The 20,598-nt window shown below is 34.8% G+C and overlaps 2 protein-coding genes across 9 annotated transcripts in view; one reads left to right on the forward strand and one right to left on the reverse strand.

Moving 5' to 3' along the window:
* NAXD (NAD(P)HX dehydratase) overlaps positions 1-11,799 on the forward strand; it is a 92,108-nt gene extending 80,309 nt beyond the window's left edge. For all 8 annotated transcript variants that reach the window (XM_074299535.1, XM_074299542.1, XM_074299541.1 and 5 more), the window contains 2 exons: positions 7,151-7,271; positions 11,408-11,799. In XM_074299535.1, coding sequence (XP_074155636.1) covers positions 7,151-7,271; positions 11,408-11,558 — 272 coding nt within the window. In that variant the 3' untranslated portion in view covers positions 11,559-11,799. The remainder of the gene's footprint in view (positions 1-7,150; positions 7,272-11,407) is intronic.
* CARS2 (cysteinyl-tRNA synthetase 2, mitochondrial) overlaps positions 7,127-20,598 on the reverse strand; it is a 62,616-nt gene continuing 49,144 nt past the window's right edge. The window contains 4 exon segments of the mRNA XM_074299534.1: positions 7,127-7,255; positions 15,294-15,415; positions 15,954-16,202; positions 19,773-19,871. Of these exon segments, the coding sequence (XP_074155635.1) occupies positions 15,347-15,415; positions 15,954-16,202; positions 19,773-19,871 (417 nt within the window). The 3' untranslated portion in view covers positions 7,127-7,255; positions 15,294-15,346.

Consider the following 20,598-nt stretch of genomic DNA (forward strand, 5'->3'; position numbering starts at 1 on the left):
ATCTCATTCTACACTTGTAGTTCAGCCTTCATTGGCTGAGAGATGGCTGGAATACAACACTATCAGTTGTCTGTTCACCGCATTGATGAAACTTTTTAAGACTTTCGTTGTTGTTTTTCTTGCATGTTGCTGTGACCATCTTGTAATTTAATCTCTTGGTTATGATTATGTCACCCTTGCATCATTTCATTTTACAAATATATCTTAGTTTTTCACATTTGCCATTTTTAATGGTGTAATAAAATGCCTTTACAGATGCATAGACAACAGCTTTTTCCTCCATTTCTTATGAAATCTTTCTTTGTCTCCAGCCTTTTACTTAATTCAAGTACTACTTTTTGCCATATTTCCATCAGGGAAAGGTTGATTCTGATAAGATTCTGCAGGGGTGACTCAGGCTTATTCCAAGTCCCCTTAGTATTACTACTTACAGTAAATTTCTCCAAGTAGCACTGGACTACTATTCTAGTCTTGTGATTCATAGCTAAGCACTATTGATTCATTTGTTTGTATTTTTAAAAATATCTTTTGTTTTTATATGCCTATTATCTCTAGGTTCATCCCCTTCCTTCTCTATCCAACCAAGTTAAACACTATTCAAGTTCAGATACCAGACTGTTATGGAGCAGGAAATTAATGTGAGAAATCTTTTTATTTTGCATCAATCTGCATGTAGGTTGGTGATTGATAATAGATGGTATTCCCTTTCTTTCACATTCATTTTAAGTTGACAGAAATGGTTGTTCTAGTCTTAGTCAAGGGTGAGGGGTTGGTCGTGTCCATCATCCTGTGCTGCTATCTGGGTACTAACACTTTTTACTCTAAGTTGCCTGGTATGCACATTTGGCTGGTCTCAGAGATACACTCTTCCCCTGCCAGCTGACTAGGTGGCTTACCAAAAGGCATTGTGTACTGGAGCATATAGACCCCTTTGACAATAAGAGGAAGTAGATGAATTTGGAAAACAGACCACAAGCTTGGGAGGGGGAGAGTCTGATAGAGTAGCTGAATGGTAGTCTTCGGTTATCTCCCTTTTTGCCAAAAGCAGCTTAGTTAATAACTTGTTAATTTGTTAGTGTTAATTTCTCTTCTCAGAAGACTGAAGAAATAATAAAGAAAAATTCTAGGATGTATCTGATTCTCCCTAACAGAAAGGAACTTGTTGCTGAAATGGAAATGATAGGAAATGTAGGGAAATAAGCCTACTATAATTTGTGATAGAGGAGAAGAAAGCCATGAATATAGTTTGCCATGCATCCTTGATTTTAAAAAGTAGATTTCAAAGGGTTCAAAAGAAAGACAGATAGGATCCCATGAACTGAAATGTTACAAGGGAACGTCCTCATAGTTTCTCCCTCTTTGGGACCCCTATTTTAGGAAGCATCTGCCTGTGTTTCATCTCAGACTTACCTCTACTGTTTCCAGACTGCTAATGTCCTCCACCTCTCCCCTACTTGTATATTGTCTTCCCCATAGTAGAATATAGTTCTTTGAGGGGGCACGGGGGAGAGACAGTCTTGCTCTATATCTCCACCTCTTGGCACTAGTCAGTGCCAAGTCAAGTGCTATGAGTCAAGACTCATTGCAAACATTTAATAAATGTTCCCTCTCTTCTTTCTGTCTCTCTCTCCCTTTCTTCACTTTCGTTCCCTTCCTTTCTCTTATTCCCCTTTCCCTTCCCTTCTTTTCCTGTTTTTCTCTTCCCTCCCTTCTTGTCCCCTTCTCAGCCTCTGTTCATTCCCATCTTTCTCTTTCCTCTTTCTTCTTTTTTCTCTATTTCCTCCCTTCCTTAGCCACTATATCAATATTGAGTGAAAGAAGAGGATCAGAGAAAGAAAAGGATCTTTTCTTGGGATGGATGGCATAAAAAGAGAATGATTTGCACAAACAAAGCCAATGCAGTCAAAATTAGAAGGGAAGCAGAAAACTGGGGGAAAAAATTTACATCCAAGGTTTCCAATAACAACCTCATTTCTAAAATATAAAGAGAATCGACTCAAGTTTATAAGAATATAAATCATTCTTCAATTGATAAATGGTCAAAGGATATGAGTAGAAAAATTTCAGATGGAATTAAAGCCATTTTAGTCATATGAAAAAATGTTCTAAATAACTATTAGAGAAATGCAAATTAAGACAACTCTGAGGTACTGTTACATACTTGTCAGATTGGATAAGATGACAGGAAAAAATAATACATATTGGGGGGGATGTGGAAAAACTGGGACACTAATATGTTGTTAGTGGAATTGTGAATGGATCTAATCATTTTAGAGAGCAAACTTTGAAGCAGCAGTGTGTCTACTATCTCAAAGAAATCTTTAAAAAGGGAAAGATTCTACATAAGCAAAAATATTTGCAGCAGCTCTTTTTGTAGTGGCAAGGAACTGGAAATTGAGTGGATGCCCATCATTTGGGGAATGGCTGAATAAATTGTGGTATATGAATGTTATGGAATATTATTGTTTTATAAGAAAGGATCAGCAGGATGATTTCAGAAAGACCTGGAGAAATTTACATGAACTGATGCTAAGTGAAATGAGTAGAACCAAGAGAACATTATACCTAGCAACAGTAAGATTGTATGATGGACTTTTCAGATGAGGTGATTCAGGCAAATTCCCTATAGACTTGTGATGTATAGGGTCATCTGCATCAAGAAGGAGAGCTGAGGAGACTGAATGTGGAGTAACTTAGTATTTTCATTTTTGTTGTTGTGATTTGCTTTATTGTTTTTTTTTTTCGTTTTTTTTTAAATCCCTTTTTATCTGACTTTTCTTGTGCAACAAGATAATTATGGAAATATGTATAGAAGAATTGCACATATTTAATCTATAGTGGATTACTGGCTAGCTTAGGGTAGGGAGAGGTGAGGAGTGAGGGAGAAATTTACAATACAGAGTTTTGGAGAGGTGACTGTTGAAAATAATCTTTGCATGTATTTTTAAAAATAAAAAGCTATTATTATTTGTAAAAAGAGAATGACTTTTGCACTGTAAAAGACAAAACAAAAATGAATAACAGGTTTAATTCTCAAAGATGGAAATATATAAATCAATATTTATAGCATCTTTGTATTGTAAGAGAGATCATTCCCAAAATATGTTGGAAGTGATTTGAGTTGTAGTATAACTGAGTTTGTGATGTATAGTAAGCTTTTTCAAAAAGAATGCATGATGTGCATCATGATTTTTATCTAGCAAAAACTTGTTAACCTTCCCATTATGTGGAAGTGAATCAAATTTATGATTCCTGAAAAAAATTATAGAAAAGATCGTATAAGAATGATTTGTGATCTTCTAGAAAGGATAGCATTGATTGTAAAAAGCTAACATAGGTCCTTTAAGAACAGGTTTTTCCAGTTTTTCTAGAATTATAAAACTAGTAAACAAGTAGAAAGCTTTAGTTATCATTTAGCTAGATTTTAGCAAAGTTTTTTGATGAAGTTTTTCCATACCATTTTAGAGAAGATAGAGATATATTAATATGCTAATATATTTAGATGGATTCAACATTTGGTGGATATACTCAATGTAGTATAACATTTTTATTAATGTCTTAGATAAGTTTGTTGTTTGTTGTTGTTATTTGGAATTTTCCTTGGCAAAAATACTGGAGTAGTTTATCATTTCCTTCTCCAGCTCATTTTCCAGATGAGGAAATTGAGGAAGAGAGGGTTAAGTGATTTGCCTGAGGGTCACATATAGCTAGTAAGTGTTTGAACTCGGGAAGATGAGTTTCCCTGCCTCCAGTCCTAGTGACTCCATCCACTTGGCCACCTAGCTACCTGGATAAAAGGTGGCTTGCTTTATCAAGTTTACAGATGATACAAGCATGAGAGAAATGTCAGCTATTCAGTAGTCAAAGTCAATATTGCCTCATCTGCCTCTGGATAAACCAGCTTAGACTTTGATTTTATGTCAGGAGCAGTTCTAGGCCACAAAGATTAAAGGAAATGGGAGAAGACAAACTGTTCCCAGATGGAGCCCCCAGTTTTAGTAACTGCTTAAAACATGGCTGAAGGGCTTTCTGTTTGCTGGAAGAGCATAGACAATAGGTTGATTTAAAACAGTCTTGTAATAACCAGACAAATTTGTCTCCGATCCTTTTCCAAACAGCCCAGATTAGAATGATGCTTCATGATACTCATGCTTAAAAATGTTAGGATTTTCTAAAGAGAACGATCTCATATTTCTATCATGTTTTAAGGCTGACAGAGGGTTTACCACTAACTTTATAAGGGAGGTAAATGCAAATATTATTGAATCCATTTTCAGGATGAGATAATTAATCCCCAGGGGGCAAATGACTTATTGGTCACCCAGCCAGAATTCACATTCATAGTCAGGATATCCCAATTTCCAGGTCCATAGTTGGTTCCAGTATACTTATTTTGCACAGATAATAACTTCTCAACTGGAGCTGCACAGCAGGCTTGGGACAGCACTAATCTATGTTTTTACATTGCAAAATGTCTTTGTTTTTCTGGGATCAAATGAGAACAGCTCTGAGAATGCCCATGGCAAAATGGCAAGTCTTTTTTCGTGTGGTATGTGTGTGTGTGTGTGTATGAAAAGACATTTAAATAAAGACACACACACACGTTTTTATATATATATATGAAGACACACACACATAAACGTAAAAAACCTATGTCCAACTCCCACTAACAGACTGTTTTAACAAGCTACAGAATCAAGATTTAAGCGTTTAAGGCAGAATATTCCACCAGCATGAATGAGTTAATGCACTTCTCCCAGCACTTGATAATTTACAAGTTTTCCTTAATTAGGTTCTGAAGCCTATTCCCAGCCAGAGAAGCAATAGGAATATATTGTTGTCTTAAAAGAAAAATCACTTCAAAGACCCCAGTTTCAATTAGGAAAATAGCAGTTGATTAAAGAAGCCATTAAAGTGTAAACAGAAAAGACAGGTAGAGCAAAACACTTTAAAGTTAAATATGATCATTCTATTTGCATTGTCTCATTTCTTCTGTTTGGAAAAGAATAATATCCCTTTAGCTATTGGACCCAAGTTCAAATTCAGCCTCAGACTAGTAGCTTTGTGACCCTGGGCAAGTCACTTAACCCTGTTTGTCTCAGTTTCCTCATCTGTAAAATGGGCCAGAAAAGGAAATGGCAAACCACTCCTGTATCTTTACCAAATGAGGGTCATAGAGATAACTCAACAATAACAATATTCTAGAAAGCAGTTACAGAATTGCCTTTTGACTCTTGCCCCTAAAAGATTAAAAAAAAAAAAAAAAAGAGGAAAAGGATTCATGTACAAAGATGCCTTTTGTGGTGGCAAAGAAATATAAACTTAATGGGAAGAAGATAGATGTGCCTATCAATTGGGGAATGACTGAATAAATTGTGGCATATAAATGTAATGGGGATAGATATTAGTGTGTTTTAAGAAATGATGAAGGGGATGGTTTCAGAGACATCTGAACTGATACATTGTGAAATGAGCATAACCAGAATAATTTGTATAATATTATAATACACAATATTCTAAAGATAAATGATTTGGAAATAATTTAAGAACATTGATTAATCATTATGCTGGAGAATCCATTATGAATTTTTATCCACCTTTTGAGAGGTGATGGACTTAGAATGCTCTTTGAGGTGTATCTTTTGAACATGGCCAATAAGGGAATTTGTTTTGCTTGATTCTTAATAGGTTTTTTTTTTCTTTTTTTTCCCAGTTGAGGGAGAAAGTGGGAGGGGAGAAAATAGATTTTTATGAATAAAAAAAAAAATTTTCCCTAATCAGTTTGTAAGTTGTTACTATCATGAAAAATTGCCAGAATAATTGCAACAGCATTCAAGTCTCAAAAAAATCCATGAAAACTCCTACTAGTATTACTTATGAAATGTTTTAATATATAGTGTGTTTAAAAGTGCACAAAAAATATCATGTAAATAGAATAATGGAGATTTATAAAAATGACCTTATAGGTTTTCCATCCCAACTTCATTTTGTAGATTGAGAAACTTGAAGTCTAGGTAAGATTATATATACACAGTAGCCTTTCCAGAAGCATAACAAGAATTAACTGATTTTTCATCCATTTTCTTTATAGCCTTTTTCTTCAGGGCTTCTTTGGGGAAGTTAAACAGTCAAATTTTAACTGGACAGGAATTTCTATTGTCATTATTAAGATTATTAAATATGATTTTTATTAAGTATTAAGACCCAATATCTAAAATTATAGTAGAGGCTTATAAGTTATGATTATATGTTTGTGTGTACAAACATCACATTACATACATGTTGTTTTAAATAAGAGCCAGCTATACTAGGGATTATTTCAGGATATCAGATTGATACATCTCCCTTTCCCCCAAAAAAAGGTATATGTGTAAGAAGATAGATTGTGTAAAACATTTAAACTTACTGAATCAAAGACTTAATTTTTTTCCAATTTTTTTCAGTTGATAAATCTAAATGAGATGTGTATACTTGTGAAATAAGAATACACAAAATATTTTTTATTCTTTTATTTAGAAACACTTCACAAGACATGGAATCCTCATGACAGTAGCTATTTTAACTGTGTAATGTTACTTTGTACAACCTAAGGAAGCCAATGACATCAAAATTAAAATCTCCAAGGATTTCTGAAGTATTTCATAATAGATTTTTCTTATCTTCAGAAGTGTCCCTTAAATTTCATGTCTATATAAAGCATGTTTGTTTTCCTAACACCTGCAAACAAAAAAGTTCTTTTGTATTGCTTTTTTTTTTTCCTGTTTATTTTAAATCTCTTCTAGAGCCTAGGTCCCATAACATAAAATGATGAGGTTACTCATAAGTAAGTTAAGTTGAAATAATAATTTTTCCCTTCTGAATATTTGGGACCATGAAATTTATTTGTTTATCTAAAATTTTAATTTTTTAACTTCCCTTTCCCCACTTCTAATAATATTATTGGAGGATAAGGACTTTTTTTTTTTTTTTTTTGCATATAACTTCCATTTGTAGTTTGGGTTGTTTTAATTTTTTTAAATAATAGCTTCTACCAACTCCATATTTTCCCATTGCTCTCTTCCTCCTTTCTTTGTACTGTCAGGGATTCAGATTTGTAAAATATAGAAGAAAACACACAATTCACATGCATTTCACATCTACGTTTGTTTAGTGATCGTGTGTAGTCATGAAGGAAGCCGTCGAAGGTGCGGTGGACAAGGAGACCTTCTATCAGGCTCACTTGGAGTATTAGCACATTGGGCGTTCCTTGCTGGACCTGAAAAAACAAATGGGTATGATTATGTTTTTCATTTATTTTACTACAATCAGAAATGTAATTTTCTGGACTTAACTAATATTCTCTTGATAATTTTTTCCCTTACTAGCCCCAACATTCTTTTCTTTCTCTCTAATTTCACAAGCAATTGGTAATGGTGCATTTTTGAGTCTCTTTTTAAAATATCAGATTTAATTAAAGCTAACTGTTAAGCATTACAAATTGGAAAATGTTATTGGGCATTGTCCAAACTGGTTGTATTTTATAAGTTTAAAAAAAAATGACTAAATTAATTTACCCTTAAAGAAGCAAGCTATTTGAGAGAAAACATGAAAACACTATTTAAAAATTTTCCTCAGAGATATTCAAGGGTTGTTATTAGATGTTCTTGCCACAGAATAGACACAAAATCAGATTTTACCAATGCCCACCACAGACTCTGCTTATGATTTAGATTTATGTAGCTGCTAGTTACTGAGGAATGTGACAATGTAGGTCATATATTTTTGCAAACCTTAACACCCTCTCTAAATGACATCTGTTTGACCATTTCCTTCCAAACCACCTCATAGTAAGAAGAAATTACCATACTAATAATTTTGTAATAATACTACTTACTGCATAGCAAAGTATGCATGGAGGTATGGCTGATTGTATTATCTAGAATAGAGGCATTAAACTTAAGGCCTGCTGCAGTGAACAGGAACCAAATTAAAATGTAATCAGAAAGTGCTTAAAAAAGAAATAAGAATATAATACCACATAGGTAATGTTTATAGGAGTCCATTTTTATTTGAGTTTGACCCAACTGATCTGGAGTACAATAATGACTTTCAAATCCTTCCTCAAATTGACAAAACTTCATTCAGTTCAACTTTTACTTTTTACTTTTAGCATAAGAGAGCCCTACCAACATCTGAGCTCTCCCCTAATGCCTCAAAAGGAGCCTGGCATGCAGGTGAACCAAAAAAAATCAACAAAATAAAACCAGTTTATAGTAGGAGGGGCTGGGTAATGAAAGCCTTCTGATAGCAGGAACTATCTTTTGCATTTTTGAGATCCTCATTGCTTAGCATAGGGTCTGGTCTGGTACACAGTTGGTGCTTCGAAAGTGTTTATTAACTGACTGATTATTACTACACAGTTACTTTGGGCATATCACAATTTCCTTTTTCATCATCTGGAAAATGAAGGGGTTCAACTACATAACCTCTGAAGTCTCTCCCAACTCTTAGAGCTATAACCCAGTGATCTCATGAAAACTCTTATTAAATATTCCTTCCACTCAGACACAGAGCTTCTTCTGGGACAGGAATTTGAGCATTGCTGTAACTGAAAAAGTCATTAATCTGTAAGCTACTCTGGTGATTTGCATTTCCTAACTCATTTAACCTGGTTCTAGGCCCCATGCCTAGACCAGCACCAGATTCCTATTTGAAACCTTTCATAGGAGGTTAACAGGAACTGATGGAGCTTAATGCAAAATGGAAAAGATAGTTCCTGCCCTCAAGAAGCTCAAAATATAATGGGGGAGACATGTAAATAAATAGAAACATACAATTCTATATTCTATATAGATATTCCATACAGAATAAATAGAAACTAAAGGAAAGGCACTAGAAATAAGAAGAGTTCGGGAAAAGTGTCCTTTAAAGAGTGGGATTTTAACTCAAAGGAAGGTAGGAAATGAGTAGGTAGAGTTGAGAAGAAAGTTGGTTCCAGGCGTGGGGGGGGGGCAGCCAGAAGCAAGAGATGGAGTGTCTTATTTTGGGGACAGCTAGGAAGCCTGTCACTGGACTTCTGAAGATGGTACCAGGGAATAAGGCAGAAGATCAGAAAGGTAGGAAGGAGGAGTTGAATTAGGAAAGGTTCTGACTACCAAAGTTTTGATTCAAAGAGGATTGGGTATTTGCTGAGTGGAGTTTGAGGAGATGGGGAGGCAGGGTGGGAGCTAAACTTTAAGAAAATCATTTTAGTGGTTGAATGAAGTATTGGAATCCCAAGGCTTGGAAGACTACTGGCAGGCCATTATTGACTGATTATTGAATCCAAGTATGAGGTGGAAGGAAGTGTCGGAGATGTTGTAGAGGTGAAATCTCTTGTTGGCCTTGCTAACACCTTAGACATGACTCTCAGGTCTTAGATGAAAGTGTTGTCACACTTGTTATAGTTAAAGATAATGAATTCTGTTTGGGACATAAGACGTCTACTGGTTCTAACGAGAGAGATCATCTCATTTATTGAGGCCAGTTTCAATGACCTTGTAATGAAGAGAGCCATCTACATTCAAAGAGAAGGCAGTGGGAACTGAGGGTAGGTCACAATACAGGATTCTCATCTATTTGTTGTTGTTCACTTGCATTTTTTTTCTTACTCATTTTCTTTCATTTTTGATCTGATTTTTCTTGTGCAGCAAGAGAATTGTATAAATGTTTACATATATTGGATTTAACATGTGTAGTATATATTGGATTGCTTGCTATCTAGGAGAGGGGGTGGGAAAAAAGAGGGGAAAATTTGGAACATGGGGTTTTGCAAGGGTCAGTGCTGAAAAATTATCCATGCATATGTCCTGAAAATAAAAAGGATTAATTAAAAAAAAAAGAAAAAAAATGTCTACTGGACATTCAGTTTGAGGTGTATGAGAGATTCTTGGAGTGCAAAATCAGCAAAGATGTCCGAACTGGATAGGTACTGAATCATCAGCATAGGGATGGTACTTAGATCTTGTGGGAGATAAGAAGAGGACTCAAGACAGAATACTGAGAAGGGATCCATGAAGATCCACCAAGAGAGACATAGTAGTGGTCAGATAGGAAGAAGGACCAGCAGGAGAGTATGAAAACCTGCAGAGAAGAGAGTATTAAAGAGAAATTCCAGAAGCTATAGAGCAGTATAGAGAATGAGACTAAGAAAAAGCAACATTAAGATTATTAGTGACTTTGGGACAGCTAGGTGGCGCAGTGGATAGAGCACCAGCCCTGAAGTCAGAAGGACCTGAGTTCAAATCTAATCTCAGACACTTAACACTTCCTAGCTGTGTGACCCTGGGCAAGTCACTTAACCCCAATTGCCTCCAGGAGTGGGGAGTGGGGAAGATTATTAGTGACTTTGAAAAGAGAAGTTTTGGTGGAATCAGAAGTCAGATTGTAAAGGATTGAGACTAAAGTGGGAGGAGGGAAAGCGCCCATGATAGCCATTCTTAACAAGGAATTGACTCACAAAGGACAGAAGTTTTAGAGGATAATAATTAGTGGGGATGGAAGGACCAAAGGAAGGTATTTTCAGAATAGCTAAGACAAATGGGTATATTCATAGGCAGTAGGGAAGAAGCCTAAGAAGAGAAATTGAAAGTGATAGTAAGGAGGTGAGTTGTAAGAGGATTACTTGAGCAGAGAGGATTTAGGTTATCAGATGCAGGGTTTGAATCTAATATCTCTGACTCCTAAGTTAGTGCTTTTTTCTACTCAGCTATAATGTATTTTCCTATTAATTACAGAATTTTTACTTTAGTTTTTGTTGGTAATTTTTACAAAAAATTCTTGAAGTTCTGTGTGTTTAATAATGGTTTTGTTCCCACATTTATAAGTATTAGAAAATTTCCCCCCACATTTATAGCATAAATATTACAAATTTTATTTTATATGAAAAACTAGTAGTCTTTTCATCCTAAAATGGCATTGGGGGGGGTGTGTGGAGATTAAGGAAACTCCTTCCTTAACCCCCTTAGGCACCTCCAGGAGATAATTCTAAATTTGTTCAGCCCAGGACAGTTCAGTGGCTCAGTGGCTGAAGCACTTGCCCTGGAGTTAGGAGGATCCCAGTTCAAATTCTGCCACAGAAGCTTGACACTTTATATAGCTATATGCTGGGCAAATCACTTAACCCCAATGCCTCATAAAAATAAGCAAACAAATAAATAAAATTTGTTCTGCCCTGATTAGGATTGGGGGGAGGAGAACACAGTAAAATTACAATAACCTGAGATTTAAAACAAGCTCTAGGTCAAGAATATTAAGACATGGACAACAATAGGACAGACATACACACCAATATTTCTTATAAATCTTATGTTTAATGGTTTCCAATGACTCTTGCCTTGCATCTTTCCAAAAATGGAACCTTTTTACTAATAATTTCTTCACTTTCTAGTCAGAACCCTTTCCTCGTGGCTGCCTTTGGTGCATGTTCTCTCACACGGCAGTGTAACAACCAGGCCTTTCAGAAATACGGGCGCTCGATGACTACTACTGACATGATTGCCGAAGTGGGGATAGCATTCGGCAAATTGTTTGAAACTTGAAGCAAGGGGAGCAAGAAACATGGGAAGCAAAATGTCTCTGGCTACAGGAGTCCTTTGGGCAGGAGACTATATGTTAAGTCATGAACCCTCTTGAGTGTTGTAGCAGCACAGATGCTTCTTATTTCTAAGACTAGGGATTAAGGTGATTACCATAGATATTTCTCGAGAATTTGGAATACTGGAAGTGTTGGCTGAAATAAGATGTATTTACAAATGTTCTAATAAAACTAAATTGAAAGTACTTCTCTTATTTTTTTGGTTTTTCAGCACCAACAAATCCTAAGAACTTCAGAAACACACAATTTGAAAATGAAAATAAAATTTTTCCACAGATTGACTGTTTTTGATTTGCACTTGAACCAGGGATTCAATGTTGGGTTTACATTCTACATTTTTAACTTCTTTACACTAGGCTTAGGACAGTGGGCAATTTCTAATTAAATAAAACTACACTAATCCAGTTTGTGTATGATACTTGGGTTTAAAAAAAAAATCAGGATTTGGGGGCACATTTCTTATCACTGAAATCTTTACCATGTGAATTAGAATATGTCATTTCATTCTCAGGGCTTGAGTACCTTGCAATCTGAAAAAAGTTGTTCAAAAGACCATCACCTCAAAATAACTTTTGAAATTCTGAAATTGTTTGACATAAGTGATCACTAGAATATTTCAGAACAACCTAAAATGATGTTCTTTTAAAGAATTATTTTAGAAGCATGGTTAAAGAAAAAAATGATATCCCATCAAAAGCTCTATTATTGGATGTGATACTATACAAACATGAGGACAAAAATATTGGGTGACTTTCAACAATAGCTAAGTGTATCAGGAGATAAATTAGGGTGACAGGCTGTTTGTAGTTCTTTTGCTTCTGAGGTGTAGTCAGAGGCGAAAACTATTAGAAGGATGATGTTAAATTTTCTATAGTTAATCAAGTTGTTTTTGCTGATTTTGGAAACTTAATACTTGTTTGATCAGTGCAGCCTTAGGGATATAACATAGCACTTACTGTTTGCCAAGAATGGAATTAATCAATATTGTATTCTTCTGGTGGGATATGAGGTTTGAGATTTATTTGTAAATCCTTACAAACTTCCCTGATACTTGAAAACAAAACAAAACATACATCTTTGCTTCTTAGGGAACACAAACTAGTTCTAATAGGTATTAGTAATGCAGTTTGAATACTCTCAATTCCTGGGGGGATTAAGATGTTTTTGGCAATAAGAGTCGTTAAATATCCCCTTTAAATCAGCCGCAGGTTTAGAGTGAAAAAAATTCACTCATTCCCAAATTAATAGTTACAAAATGAAAGTTTATTATTAAATAGAAATCAGTTTAAAGACCTATTGGGAAATGGAGTTTTGACATTGACAATGCTTTCTCAGTGGGCAGGGTCCTAGCAAAGTGCATAGGTCATCTGCAAAGACCTTAGTTGAGGGTAGCTATTATATTGGGTATCTTGATGGGGGGGATGGGGGGGTAGGACAGCCCGAGCTGATCAGATCAGGAGTCCTCAATTGAATGTGAATTTAGAATTTCTATGGGAGTTGATTTGTCCCTGAATAGTATTAACTTCTCTTATCCTGAAAGGTTTAGGCTCTGTCTCTGACTCCTTGGAGCCTGGGAGATCCTGATCTCTGAGATCAGAAAAGGGGACACAATCTCAGAGTGATAATCCCAAAGGGAACAGTTCCCCTCCCCCTTCATTATTAGAACAGCTAGTTTGATTTTGTAGTTTATCTGGACAGCCAGAAGATGAACACATTTCTAACATTGTCTATTCTTAAATGCTCCCAGATATTCACTACCATGACTTTTCTAGTGGCCTGCTTCTTTAAATGGTGTCTTTTGGACACACTGCAACTTCTGCCTCATTCCCCAAATGGTGAATTTTCTTTAAAATTGTTAAAAGTTTAAAATGCATGACACTTTTTAGGGTTCTAACTGTAAACAAAAAATGTGTTTTCCATGAAAATAACTTATTCTCTGTGAAATTACTTCAGAGCCCTCAAAAACATTCTTTATAAAATCACTGTTTATAATCTTCAATTCTGGTGAGTAAAGCCAGAGCCTCACTAACTCTCACTTTTGGTTCTTTAAACAGCCTAGTCAATATAGATTTCACTTCAGTTTGATAGTTGACATGTTGAATTATTAGGTAACTTGCATTTAATCAAAATTAACTGGTATTGCCAATCATTACTGACTTCCTAGGGTGAATGCTTCAAGGCCCTACTGTAATGAATATTCTGAGCTGCCCTGGTTTTTTTTTTTTTTTAATCCATGTTACTCTTACATAAGGGTGATTTAAATGACTAGAGGAAGACATTGAAAAGAATAAACCTGGTATAGATGAACGCAGATTGATTGATTGAAACAGTAGATTATACAGAAAAGGAAAGGGAAGGTTGGGTTGAGGGCCTAGAGTGGATAGTATCCCTATGGGCTACTGGCATGGGCAAAATAGGTCTCCTGATACTTAACTTTAGGTAAAAGCAGACACTGTATCTGGTATTTCATAGAACAGATGTAAAGATCGTCAGAGGAAGGCCTTTCTTAGGATCACTTATGGACAATTTATAGAAAGTTGGGAGGAGCACAGGATGAAAAAGCATAAAAGACAGGTAAAATAGAGGGCATAGATCCAGTTGAGTAAATATGTGCACATTTTAGGTAAATGTTCCTTGATATTTTCTTAGCTTTTTGTTTTCTATATATAAAATTCTCCCTTGCCAGTCTTATAATTTTCATGGTTTTTATGTAGGTGGTTCCCAAATCTGAGATATTATGGAATTCATTCCTCCCCCCTTCCAGTATTTGTTGCCCATTTCCAACTGTCTATTAGACATATATATATCTTGGTCATTGGTAGCACATCAAATCCCATGTGCCCCAAACCAACTTGTTTTCTAACATGTGACTTCTATCAATGGTACCACTGTTCTATAATGCTTGAAAATGGTATGTTCTCTTTCTTTGCCTGTCATATTTTCATTTTATTAACCATTTAGTCGATGGTTTTGTTTAGATTTTTAATGGGGTGTAAGGTTCGGTAACTTTTGTTTCTTACAATTCTAGAGCTCTCAAATTTTTCAACTGTTTTTTCTAAACCTGATTGATTGGATGGCAGATAATAGTAGCAGATAATAAACGCTACTGAATACAGACAGTTCTCATGATACATAGCCTTGTCTACCCTTTAACCATTCTGTAACTGAAAATACTAGTCCACTTCTCCATTCTATCCTCATGTGCTGTAATCCTTGTGTTTTCAGTGGCTTGAATTTAATATTGCCTTAAGAGGTGTGTGTGTTTTTGTTTTTGTTTTTTTAAACTCAAGGGGGAGTGTGGCAGAGCAGAAAGAAAAAACTGATCTCAAGTCGAGAAAGATTTGGTTTCAAGTCCTGGCCATGATAAATACTGTCTGGGTGCCTCTGAGCAAGTCATGAAACATCTTAGTGCTCTAAGCCATTCTCAAAGATTAAGAGATACAGAGAATCTATCTATTATCTGGGAGTTCTCTTTACCCAACAAAAGCATAGCTGTAGTCCTCCTCTGAACAGTTCTCTATAATGCAAGCTAAGTCAATCATTATAAATTATATCATACAGCTGACAAAAGTGAAAATCTCTTACATACATTTAATAGAAATGAAACAACTACCAATTTAAAATTTAGTTTTAATGTTGACTTAAAAGTAGAAAGGGAAACTTTAATGTAAAGTTTTACCTTTCCAACAGTAAACATTGAATCATATGTCCAGGAAACAACACAATTTTATTTCATTTTCCAGTTTTTTGCTCCTCTGTTCCTGGTTCTAGCAATTCCCATGTAGAAATATTGTTCCGATCCTATAAATCAAAATTTAAAAAAAAATTTTTTTTAAAGCTACCCTTTTTTCCCCCATAAGCACTTTTTAAAAACAGTATTTTTTCCCCAATTATATGTAAAGACAATTTTTGGCATTCATTTTTGCAAATTTTTGAGTTCCAAATTTTTCTCCCTCCCTCTTGGTAAGCAATTTGATATAGGTTATATATATGCAATCATGTAAAGCATGTTTCCATATTAGTTGTGAAAGAAAAAACAGATCAAAAGAAAAAAAAAAAAAAAGCGTTCTTAATGGCAGGATTTTGAATAAAATTTAAAAAGAGATCCAGAGGGACCTTTGAGCCTTTTAAAGAACTGTCAAAACAAAATGTATAAATCTCTTCTCTCCAATGAACACAGAATTTAACACATATGTATCAATACTTTCCATGTTAATATAGGGAATTAAAAAATATACACCTTCTGAGCACATTTCTCTGCCCCCCCCCCAAAAAAAGAGACATATTCCTCCCTTTTCAGGAAATTCTGGAGTATATTTTACATAAAACATTAATTCACCTTAATATTGATTCCATAGACAGCAAGGTTCTGCCGGAGGCTATCACAAGCGTGGAGCAGTGGTTCCCTTTCTAATAGCAACTGTTGCCTTTTCTCTCTCTGTAGTTTCTTGGCTTCTTTGGACAGGTCAGGCACAGTCCCTGTGCCTTCTGATGCAACCAGAGAGTACTGACGGACCTTGGAACGAAACTGTACTAGTTCATCAACCACACTATGCAGAGTAGCTGAGCTCCTATTTTCTGAAATAAACTAAACAGAAAAAAATTACTATTAAAAACATAGCTACTTCTACAGGTAGTTTTCTTCATTTGGTGCAGTAAAGTCAATCCAATGATTAGTCCTAGAATAAGCATTTTTGGAGGAGGCCTGGCTAACATATTAAAAAAAGGCTTGATTATGGAGTATTTGTATTTGACAGCAATAACAAGACTATGGCAGTTATTTATAAATGTTTTATCCAGACATCTACTAGCCTCCAACTCCCCTTAAACTTTGTCTTCATCCAACACTTGACAAAACTAAACTCTCAAACTAACAACCAAAATAAATATATCAAAAAGAGAAACAGATATAAATGAAAGATTATATTTTTCACAATAAAAAAAAAAGAAAAACTTCATGACCAACTTGGGATAGAAATTATCTAAAAGCAAAGTAGACTACCTCAATTATATACAATTTCCACAATGCGGAAAAATATAAAAATTAATGAAGCCAAACCCTGAATATACGTTGTGATAGAAAGCATACTAAATAACTGACAAAAGTCTGATAGACAAAATCTAAATAGATTTGACAAATGCAGATTTGAATCATTAGGTCAAAATTATGAACAAAGAGTTTTTAAAAAATGCAAATTGTCAAAAAACCATCTGAAAAAAAAAAGTTCAAAAATTACTAAAAATCTGAGAAACAAAATTTGAAATAATACTGAGGTAATAAGTACTTCTCATTGATTAAACTAGCAAAGAAGGCAAAAGATAAGAAAATTCATTATTGAATACAGAAATTATTTTGCATCCTTTTGGTCAATAAATATTCTTTTAATTTTCTTTATTGCTATGATTAGCATTATAAATATTACATCAAATAATAACTATGACAGTGAACATCCTTGCTTCATGCCCATCTTGAAAAGAAAGCTTTCAATATTTCTCCACTAGAAATAGAGTACAAAGAATTAGAAACAAAGTAAATGTCCAATCAATCAACAAATGGCTAACCTATTCTCTAAACTCATATAAGGAAAGTAATCCAATGATGTCATGGAAGTCACTTGAATTTTTAAAACTCAGTACCTTCATATGTAAAATGAAAAAAAGAATGCTGGCATTTCCTGCCTCACATGATTGATGCAAGGGAAATGTTGTTAAAGCTTAAATCACTATGCTAATTTATTAAACCATTATCATTTTCATTTACATTATTCCTTGACTTGAAAACTGTTTTGTTACCAGACAAAAAATCCAAAAAGCCAGATGAGTCCTGAAGAAAGGGGGAAAGGTTAATTGGCTGCTTCTGACAAGGGAAAAAAACAGCATGGTAGTGTTCTTGTCTTTTCACAATTTCATCCTGAGAAGCATCTGACCTAAAAAAAAAAAAAACTAACAGAATCTTCTGGATGCTCTTAAATGCAGGTTTCAAAATCTTTGGAATATAACCACTGTGTAAAGAGCTGGGGGAAGGGAAGATGCTAGGAAGAATACTGCCTAGAGTAAAGAAGACTTGGGTCATACTCTTTGTAGAATCAATGTTTGTGTTCAAAGTAAAAGGCTCGTTTTGGAAAAATAATAATAATAATAATATTTTTGTAAAATACCCTGAATTCTCGATCATTCTTCCAAAATAAATTTTTATGAGCCTTTACAGCAAGGATCTGACATTATTTTTCTCATCTTTTAAAGGCAGTTAAAAAAAATTATGGTGATAAAATGTAAACTAAAAATAAAGTGTCCAAGTTGTAGTTTAAAACACACACACACACACACACACACACACACACACACCCTACCCTTCTGACTATCCCCAAATTCCTTAATAAGAATAATACTGATGGCATTATTCACAGAGAAGTCCAATAGTTCCTGAAAATAGGAATGATCCCCTTCACCATTTTTGTCCTCCACAAAGATTCATTTTGTCAGTGTCTAGTTTTTCTGTTGTTGAATGAATATAAGTTTTTGTATGCTTTTTTAAAATGTCATTAGAAGTGGAGTCAAAATGGTTTAGAAAAGACATTACATGAGCTTTCCTCAGCTTCCCTTCAAACAACTTTAAATAAAGCCTCAAAAAACAAATTCTGGAGCAAAGGAACTCACAAAAGGATGGGGTAAGACAATTATCCAGTCCAAAATAACTTAGGACTGTAGGAAAGGTCTGTTTCCCTTGGGTAAAAGGGAAGCATAATCCAGCACAGGTAGTGTTCAGCAAGCCACTGGAAGATCCTGAATCCTACCATAGATCAACACCCAAAAGGTCCTGGAAAACTCATCAATGGGTACAATTAGGCTGAACAACCCCAGAACATTGGGCAGCCCCGGAGGTTCAAGGGCAGCAAGCCAGGGACCAAATCCCTGTCTCTCAGCGCAAGAAGGTTGGAACAGGGTTCCCTATGCCCCAGGAACAGAACTCAACTTTAAAAGTCACGAAATAGATTGGAAAGAGAGGAAAAAAACAACTAAAAAAGTACTATCCATAAAAAGCTTCTATGGCCACAGGGAAGATCAAAACACAAATATATGCAAAGCCTCAAAGAGAATTATGAATTGGTCTCAATTAAAAAATTATTCAAAAAATCAAAAGAGGCAGATGAAAAATTGGGAAAAGAAATGAGAGTTAAGCAAAAGAAATTATGAAAAAAGTTAATTTGGTAAAGGAAACAAACAAACAAAAAAAAAAAACCTCCTTAAAAAGTAGGATTGACCAAATGGAAAAAGAGGCACAAAAGCTAAATGAAGAAAATAATTTCTTAAAAATTAGAATTGGGCAAATGAAAGCTAATGATTCTTTGGGACACCAAGAATCAATCAAATGGACAAGAGGCTCTGGTCTCCCTGTCTCCTCTCTTCTCTCCATTTTTGATTCTTTGTTCAGAATGTGCTCCCCACCTCCAATATTGAACTTAAATAATAAATGCCAATTTATGAAAAAAAAATCGAAAGAATGAAGAAATAGAAAAAAAAATGTAAAATACTTCATTAGAAAAAACAATTGATCTGGAAAACAGATTCAGGAGAGATAATTTATGAATTACTGGATTACCTGAAAGCTTTGAACAACCCCTCACAAAAAATATCAAGAAAAAACTGCCCTGATATTCTAAAACCAGAGGGTAAAATAGTAACTGAAAGAATCCACTGATCACCCCCTGAAAGAGATCTCAAAATGAAGTCCAAGGAATGTCATAGCCACTTTCCAGAACTCTCAGATGAAGGAGAAAATAGTACAAGTTGCCAGAAATTCACAATTCAAATATTAACATGTTGCAGTCAGGATCACACAGGCTTTGACATTAAAAGATCTACATTAAAGGCTTGGAATATGACATCAAGATCTTGGATTACAATGAAAAATCAACTTGAATCTATTTCTATTCTATAATATACTATCCTACTCATCTCCCCCCCTTTTCATGCCCACTGTATAAATTCACTTCTCCCAGTGGAGATATCAGGCTACTGCTTTTTCCTTGCTCTTTCAGAAACATACTTTTGACACATGAGAAATGTTCAGTAAATCAAAGTTTTAGTAAGAAGACAGATTATTATTATTACATAGAGAATACTGTTATGGTTAAGATATATGGAGAATATGACTTACCTGTCTACTTGATAGAGAAATTCCAACTGTGTCCAAAAAACTTTCAATATAGGAGACTATTGCACCATATACAGCAGGACTTCTAGGACAGTTAACTTCCTGTTATAAATTACACATTATGTTTTAAACTCAGTCTTCATCTCAAAGTGAAAAGGCATTTTTGGCTCTATGCCTAAATATAAACACTTCAAACTGAAACACTGAAAAACTGAAAATTCCCCTATTCTTCATATTAAAAACAACTATTCCTTTGTTGGCAGCTAAGAATAATGGGTAGAAAGCCTCCAATTTGGAAAGATTTGGATTCAAGCATCACTTGTGACTTATATTGGTTTGTTACACTGGGCTAGTTATTTAACTTCTCAATGCCAGGAAATTCTTTAAGATAAAGTTTTAAAGTAACTCTTGATGCATTCAGAAAAAGATTTTCTCAGTGGGAGTTCAATAAAATTACAACTCCAAACCCCAACTCATTGATAGAATACTTTTTTACACACTCTATTTCATTTGATTCTTGCACTACCCGTAATGAGTATGAAGGACCATAAATAATACCAGATAATTTTATTTACCTGGCAACTCAAGTTCAGGAAAGGATAGCTAACAAGGGACAGGTCTCTTGATCTTCTCAATCCTAGGTGAGCACTTTCTATCTCAGAGGTATTTCACACTTCTTTCATTTTGTCATCATCAAGAACCCCTGTGGAACTTTAGTCTATGGGACTAAATGTTAATATAGAATTTTCTAGCAGACTAAATTTTTGATGTAGACCAAATCTAAGATAAGTTTTTTTAAATCCATTCATTAAATGGGTCAAGAAATGAC

The sequence above is a fragment of the Sminthopsis crassicaudata genome, chromosome 3 (assembly GCF_048593235.1).
Source record: "Sminthopsis crassicaudata isolate SCR6 chromosome 3, ASM4859323v1, whole genome shotgun sequence".
Taxonomy (NCBI): domain Eukaryota; kingdom Metazoa; phylum Chordata; class Mammalia; order Dasyuromorphia; family Dasyuridae; genus Sminthopsis; species Sminthopsis crassicaudata.